This window comes from Triticum urartu, chromosome 1A (genome assembly GCF_056163025.1).
Source record: "Triticum urartu cultivar PI428250 chromosome 1A, HENAU_Tu73, whole genome shotgun sequence".
Taxonomy (NCBI): domain Eukaryota; kingdom Viridiplantae; phylum Streptophyta; class Magnoliopsida; order Poales; family Poaceae; genus Triticum; species Triticum urartu.
In genome coordinates this window covers 194,122,267-194,129,545 of record NC_141873.1, presented here as the reverse complement: position 1 = coordinate 194,129,545, position 7,279 = coordinate 194,122,267, and the positions used below count along the sequence as shown (strand labels likewise).

General features: G+C 47.8%; 1 protein-coding gene across 1 annotated transcript; it reads left to right on the top strand.

The window, feature by feature from the left end:
• The first annotated feature begins 3,891 nt into the window (after positions 1-3,891).
• LOC125532812 (uncharacterized) lies at positions 3,892-5,478 on the top strand. Its single transcript, XM_087538293.1, has 3 exons — positions 3,892-3,898; positions 4,281-4,372; positions 4,807-5,478. The coding sequence occupies exons 1-3, from the start codon at positions 3,892-3,894 to the stop codon at positions 5,476-5,478; spliced, it is 771 nt and encodes a 256-aa protein (XP_087394419.1).
• Positions 5,479-7,279: the final 1,801 nt, after the last annotated feature.

The window sequence follows — 7,279 nt, the reverse complement described above, 5'->3', positions numbered from 1 at the left end:
GGAATTGCTTGAGCCATGTTGTGCCTACTCATTCATGCTTGCTTGTTATGCCTGATATGCTTAGAGTTGTGTTGGGTGTGATTCATCTGGGATGGATTTGAATGGTGGTGAACATGTCCTGCTGTTGAGAGCTAAGTGTGTGAACACAATTTGGTAAAGGTAGCAATGAGAGGCCATGTAGGAGTACATGGTGGGTTGTCTCATTGAAACTGTCCTCGGGAACTGAGTTCTATGTTTGTGATCCAAGACAGTTACTACCACACATTGGGCTCCGGGCACTCCAAGCTCTCTCGACTTATTAATCGCCTTGATCTCTGTCCAAGAGTTGCAACTAGTTTCTGGTGTTTGTAGGTTGTGTTAGTAGTCTACCAAGTGGCACCCGGTACAGGTGGGCTTGGGACAGACTAGGCACAATGGCACGGTGTACCAAGTGGCACCCAGATGGTGGGCTTCGGAACCCTTCTCAAATCGTTTGGGGCCGTGATGGAAACTTCGGACGGACTTCCTTTGCGGGTTCAGCCTCGAATAGGTGATAAACCTGGACTAGAGTCTTGCGTGGTTAGTCAGGTCATGACTGACACCCACGCCAGGCTTCCGCTTGAATGTTGTTGAGATACATGATGTGTACATGGTGGTAAGTGACGAGAGCGTGTGTGAAGAAGTACACCCCTGCAGGGTAATATGATCTATTGGAATAGCCGTGTCCGCGAATATGGACTACTTGGAATGCTTACATTGTTCATAGACAAGTTAAATGGATACTCTAAAATGCACAAGATAAGCGTGAGTGCTATGGATGCCCTTCTCGTAGGGAGACGGGAGCGGGTCCATAGTGGTGTATTGATTTGGTGAATGTGGACTCATGTGCGCCACCTCAAAGAAAGTACTCGTAGTTCAGAATAGCCACTGAGTCAAAGTTGGCTTGTTGCAGTTAAACTCCACCACCCCCTTTGTTGATACTAATGCATAAGTAGATAGTTCCGGAGTAAGTATTGCTGAGTACATTTGTACTCACGTTTGATTAATTTATGTTTTGTAGAGGAGACTTCTGTCTTGTTAGTAGTTTAGCTTGGACTTCGATGAGTAGCTTGTTACCTCAGCTACGATCTTGTACCCTTGGGAGGGTCTTGTAGATAGTCAGGTTTCTTAGCTCTTTTCATTTGTAGTTTTCTTTACTCACACATGTTATGCTTCCATTGCTTGTATGCTCTGTATGTTGGGTCATGAGACCCGCTGCTTGTAATGAATGTTATGATGGCTCTTCTAGGCCTTTATCTAAATGAGTTGTTGAGTTATGTTGTGATGCCATGTTGTATCTGCACATATCGTGCATGTTATGCGTACGTGTAACGTGTATTGCTATGTGTGGGGTCTGACGCCTAGTTGTTTATTCTTGGTAGCCTCCCTTATGGGGAAATATCTCCTAGTGCTTCCACTAAGCCATGGTAGTTCGCTACTGCTGCGGAACACTTTGGTTGGCCGGCATGTATCCTTCTTAGTTCATGTATCTGTCCCTTCGGGGAAATGTCACACATTGTTCCTTTAAGTCCTTGTAGCTTGCTACGACTTGGGTTCATACGTTGATGACCGACATGTTCATTGTTGGGTTACGTATGCATGTCCCTGTAAGTTTGTGCCAACTTGGGTTTACGACTAGTCATGTCGGCTCGGGTTATCTATCATATGGATTCTAGCGACACAATCATATACATGAGCCAAAAGGCACAAATGGTCCCGACCAATGTAAGGTTGCAGCCGTGGGAATACCGTGCGTGAGGCCGCAAAGTGGTATGATGTGTTACATGCTAGATCGGTGTGACTTAGGATCGGGGTCCTGACAGCTTTGGTATTAGAGCCTGACTGCCTATAGGATTACCAAGCCAAATTGGTCAAAGTTAAGTCTAGAAATGCTTTAGTTATATAAGGGAATTGATTGTGGAAGGGAACGTAAGGCTCTTTTTACTCCATTACCTTATGTTCTTCTGATCTGAGTCACCTTCTTCTTTCCTAAGGGGATTAAGAACTAGGCTTCTCATCTTTCTATCAGGATCACGTGTTACTAATCCGTAGACGTATAGGATTGATGGATTCAAGTCTCAGTTCAGTTTCTAGTACTTCCATGTGTTAACAGTTGGTCTCGGAACCTTGATATTGTGATGTTGACTGGTTGTACCACCATTTTGCACAATGTCTCAAAATCTTTTTGAGCATATAAAGTGTTATGCTGTCCAAGTTGTCCTAGGTTTCTAAACAATCTGATGCATTTGCAAATCTTTCCTCCTTGTTCCAAATGTCCTTTTAGGCTAGATTAACCACACTAATCATTGAGTTGAGGTACTCCGTTGCCTCGACATAATTGCTGAAGTTATTAGGAAACTAGATATCATAGATAACTACCCAGTAATCTAGCCATGTTTTGTGTTCCTAGTGTGATCATTCTGGTCACCATTCTCGAGAGCATCTTGTGATGTTATTTAGTATGTAGGTATTCTATTTCTGGGTCCTTGAACGCATGATTCACCCAACTTACCTCGTGTTGATAGTGTTTGGTTTTTCCTTCAGGATATTAGTAACCTTGTGATAGCCCTTGAGGTTCCTGGTATATCATTCTTCCTAATACCATGAACCATCCTTGACGGAAGTTCTCTTAAACCAAAAGATCACAATAAGAGTGCTCTTGATGAGTTCTCGATTCTGTATTATGAATCTACCAGTCCTTCCTCTTCTGCATGGTTTGTCCGGAAGAAATATGTGGAACTTGTTCGATATACTAATCTATGCATCCACAACTTAGAAAATCATATGACAGTCCAAACTGCGTTGCATTCACATGCTCCATTCTGCTTCTCTAATTACTTACTCCTGCATCTGCATGCTACTTGAATGCGGAGGCATCATTGACCGTTCAACGTTTCGGGAACCGCTACCCTCTGCGTCGTTGGCATTCAAGTCGTATCAACATAAATGCATGTCAGGAGACGTTCCCGTCGACGACGAGGTGCCTATGGTGACTTCATATATTTCAAGATGATATGTCGGCTCAGTCTTAAGCTGCTCATAGGGGTAGGGTGTGCGTGTGTGCATTCATAGGGGTGAGTGTATGCACGTGTATATGAGCGCTGGCGTCTGTACTGTGTTAGAAAAACATAAATGCTTGTCAAAAAGAGACTAGTCAGTACTAGTATACTCAATATTGTGCACCGCGACCAAGGCGGAGAGGAAAATGAGAGAACTACGTATTTATTTACGGTGTAGATTCACTCATTTTGGTCCATATGTACTCATTTAGGGTGTAGTCTAGTCACTTGTTGAAATCTCTAGAAAGGCAAATATTGTACTCCTTTCCAATTTATAGGGCTATACTAGCAAGTACTACAATAGTGGGCTCACATAGCTATTTTATCTCATGCAAGAGCATGGCTATATGCGTGCTCCAAGGCTCCACACCACACCCCACCCCTACACAAAGACTGCCACGCGAGCGTTCGCAACTGCCACGTTTGGGTTGCGCTTGGCTCTTCTCGTCTTCGAGAAGACAAACAATGATGTTACTACTACTTCTAGAGTATCAAATCCACTGTTGCATGTCCGTCCACCACGTGTGGGAGGGATAGCTTGTTGTGGTAGTATAAGCAAAAGCATGTCCTCGTCTGCGAGCCACCGCGCGCATGGGCGAGGGAGAAGGCGTGTAGTAGTAAAATCAAGCTTCTCCTCGTTGTACGAGTTGACGCGACACATCATAGCATTGGCCCCACATGCTTGCCTCTAAACTTGGCTAAAAGACCCGCTGTGTATAATATATTTGCTGCAACCTCTAACATTTACCCCACCACAAATTAAAATATATATTCCTGTCTTGACCAGATGAGTGTGCAAACTACAGTCACCAGGATGACAGGTAGGGCCAGAAGATTATTTTAATCAAAAAATGCTTTGAGACGGCCTCATAGCATGGAACCGACCCTAATGATTTTAAGCTTAGAGGCATGGTACATGTTATCCTAGACTACTCTACCCATGAAACTGCCACACGAGCGTCCAGGCTGCGCTTGGCTCTTCGCCTCTTCGGGATGTCGAACAATGATGGAGCACTACTGCAGTGGAGTACTACAGTATGCTTCTGGCCATCTGACACCGAATGAATTACTGCATGTCCACCGCGTGCGGGAGGGAGAGCGTGTAGCGAAAGCTTCTCCTAGTCATGCCAGCCACCACGCTCATGGGCAAGGGAGGGATGCAGCTTCATTGACCTACTGCTCCTGCCTTTGCGTGTATGACAGGTAGGCCCAACAGGTGGGCGTCCCATCTGTCATACAGCCAAAGGCAGGTGCAGTTAAGGCACTGGAGGTCAGTCTGCGAGGGAGAGGGCATTGTAATCAAACTTCTGGTTGTTGTACGAGTTGACGCGACACATCAAAGCACTGCACTCGATATATTTCAATAATTTGCGTTTACCGATGCATTAATTGCAACGCATGCATGCATGACGTGACTTTCCTTTTGATACTTGCATGTGTTGATTTAATGCACCTTGAAGTAGTATGAATATTTGATGGTAAAGCTTTGTAATGCCCCAGCCCTAAAGCGAGATGGTTGTGCACGAGGAGGGCGAGATCATGCCGACGGAACAGGACCCGACGATGGAGCTCTCTATGGTCTCGATGGACCTCACCTTGCTCCACTGCCCCTTGTGCCTCCGCCCCTTGAAGCCTGCAGTGTATGAGGTTTGAATACACCTCATCCGTTCGGCTGATCGAGCAAGGTGTAGGTTTCTTGATTGATGTGTTGTTCGATTGATTTTTGCAGTGCAAGGGAGGGCACCTAGCCTGCGTGGGCTGCCGCGTCGAGCGCCCCGGGAACCAGTGGCAGTGCCAGAAGTGCGAGCGTGGCGGTGGCTTCGACATGCTGAACACAGTGGTGGAAGCCGTCCTCTCCTCGGTGAGGGTGGAGTGCCCGCATGAAGGTTGTGGGTTCTACGTCACTTACCACAAGCACACCGATCACCAGAGCGTGTGTCCGCTCGCGCCTCGCAAATGCCTCGTGCCCGTCTGCGGCTATGAAGGCCCGCTGCCGGCACTCTCCCACCACATTAGCACCGTGCATCCCATGCCCGTGCACAGGATCCAGTACGGCAAGGTGCACCAGCTGCAACTGCCATTGTCGGAGCCACGACTCTTGCTATTCATGGAGGAGGACGGTTGCACGTTTTTCTTGGTCGGTGGCGTGCTGGACATCGGCGTGCTAGACATCGGCGTGCCTATCACCGTGTCGGTCGTCTGCATCAGAGCAGGGGCGTCCCCACTTCCGCACTACGTGGCCAAGCTGTGGGCGAATGGCCCACCGGGGGAGCCCAAAGGCAAGACCGACGCCGTCAAGGTGGAAATGGAGGTGACGAGCAGCAAGGATCCCGGTGACGTCGCCATGCAGGAGCTGACCTTCTTCACAGTTCCGCCCAAGCTGTTGGTCGGGGCTGGGTAGTCGAGGATGGTGTCCCTCCACATTCAGATTGACAAGCTCACCTCCTGAATGATTCTACAGTGCCTTCAGTTTATCATAGTAATATGCTAATATAGGGGTTAGCTCGGTCTACTTTAGCTTAAAGCTTAAGAGATGGTGGGTTTTGGTGGCGATACAGCAATTACTTCGACATCAGATCAGCAGTTAAAGTAATTTCCAAGAGTCGAATGGATATTTTGTGTCTGTTGGATATAAAGATCCTTTGGGTAAGAAGTATAACAGCTTATATGCTTGTTTGTTCAGGAAGTGTTGCATACTTGTGCGTTGACACGACACATCAAAGTAGTAGTACTACTGGTAGTACTCCCTCCGATCCTAATTTCTCTGCGCATAAGTTGAGGCGCGGATACCAAGGACGGCATGGTTGTGTCTATACTTGGACAACTCATCCGACTGCGCACTAGGCAGATGAAGCTCATGTCGTGTTGGTGTCGTGTGCGGCCCGCACATTAACCAAAACCTCGTGCCTCCAGCTTAGCCTTCGCGTTTTAAACTTCTCAATCTCAAGGCCAAGGAGCAACATGAAACCTATGATAGAGCCAATCAGATGGTTGAGAACACTACAATTCGTAGCTACAGATGCGTGTGTGAGAGAGGACAAGTGCATGCGTGCACCTCTTCTCTTCCTGTATAACGTATTAAACTCAGAGTACAAGTGTATTTGGGTGGCATCGACCTAGGGAGCTAGAGATTGTTCATGCGAGAAGTCCTGAGATATAGGTGTAATGCGTCTGAAAAAAGACTAGTCTATAGCTCACCACAAGGCTATTCCTATCGAACGCCCCAATAATCGTAAGATATGTATCCGACGGTGCCAGTTATTGCACGTACACAACAGTAGAAAAAGAAGTACCATGGCATATGCTACACCACGGCCAAGAACACGAGCCCACGTTACGCCATTCGGGAATAGTGCCGCACTTCGAATCTAGAACCTTCAATAAATTTTGAGCTTGCGTCTCGTCATATTCCAAATTACTACTACCAGGCAATATTAAATTGCAAACCTGTTCACACCGATCACAACCTAAACGGTTTCCCACTTAGGAGTGTACTAGTACTCGGTTATAAATACTACTATGCCAAGATGACTGCACATTCCTCCCCAACTCCTCATCCACACAAACAAACAAGTCATTCAGCATCCTTCCCTTGCGTCTGCCATGGCCTGCGTGAGTTCTCGGTCGAGAGATTACCACTAAGGAGAGGCGGGCATGGAAGCGGAAGCACGAGATATGTCCCACATCGCCGCCAAAGTAGCCGACATGTCCCGCCACGCGGAAGTAGCAGCAGAGAGGTCCCGCCGCGCCACCGAAGCAGAACGGAGGTCCCACCGTGCTGTCGATGCAGCAGACTGGTCCGGCCGTGCCGCGGAAGCAACAGAGATGTCCCGTCGTGCCGTGAATGCAGCAGAGATGTCTTGCCGCGCCACGGCGGCCTGGGAAAATGTCTCGCGGGCAGGCGACGACTCTTACAGGTGCATGCATGTGATCGTCCATAGCTAGATGGATCAGATCTCCGGCTGGGCGAGGTTGCAGGACGACATGAAAGACTCATTTTAACAGGCTACCGGCGACATCCGGCAACTAAGGGAGGGCAATGAGAGGCTCCGGGCCGACCGTGACCTGCTGAGGGCGAAGATTGTCCGAAGTGCAGAGCAACAGGAGGAGACCGGTGCCTTGTTGAAGAGGACCGACGTCATCGTCAAGAAACTTATGGACGAGAATGGCATGCTCCACATCAAGCGCCAAAGGCTGGTGGA

Excerpts from the sequence above, each read along its gene's own strand:
- LOC125532812 (XM_087538293.1), top strand. Across the intron at positions 4,373-4,806 it reads TCTGCGAGGGAGAGGGCATT|TGCAAGGGAGGGCACCTAGC; the intron begins GTAATCAAACTT and ends TGATTTTTGCAG.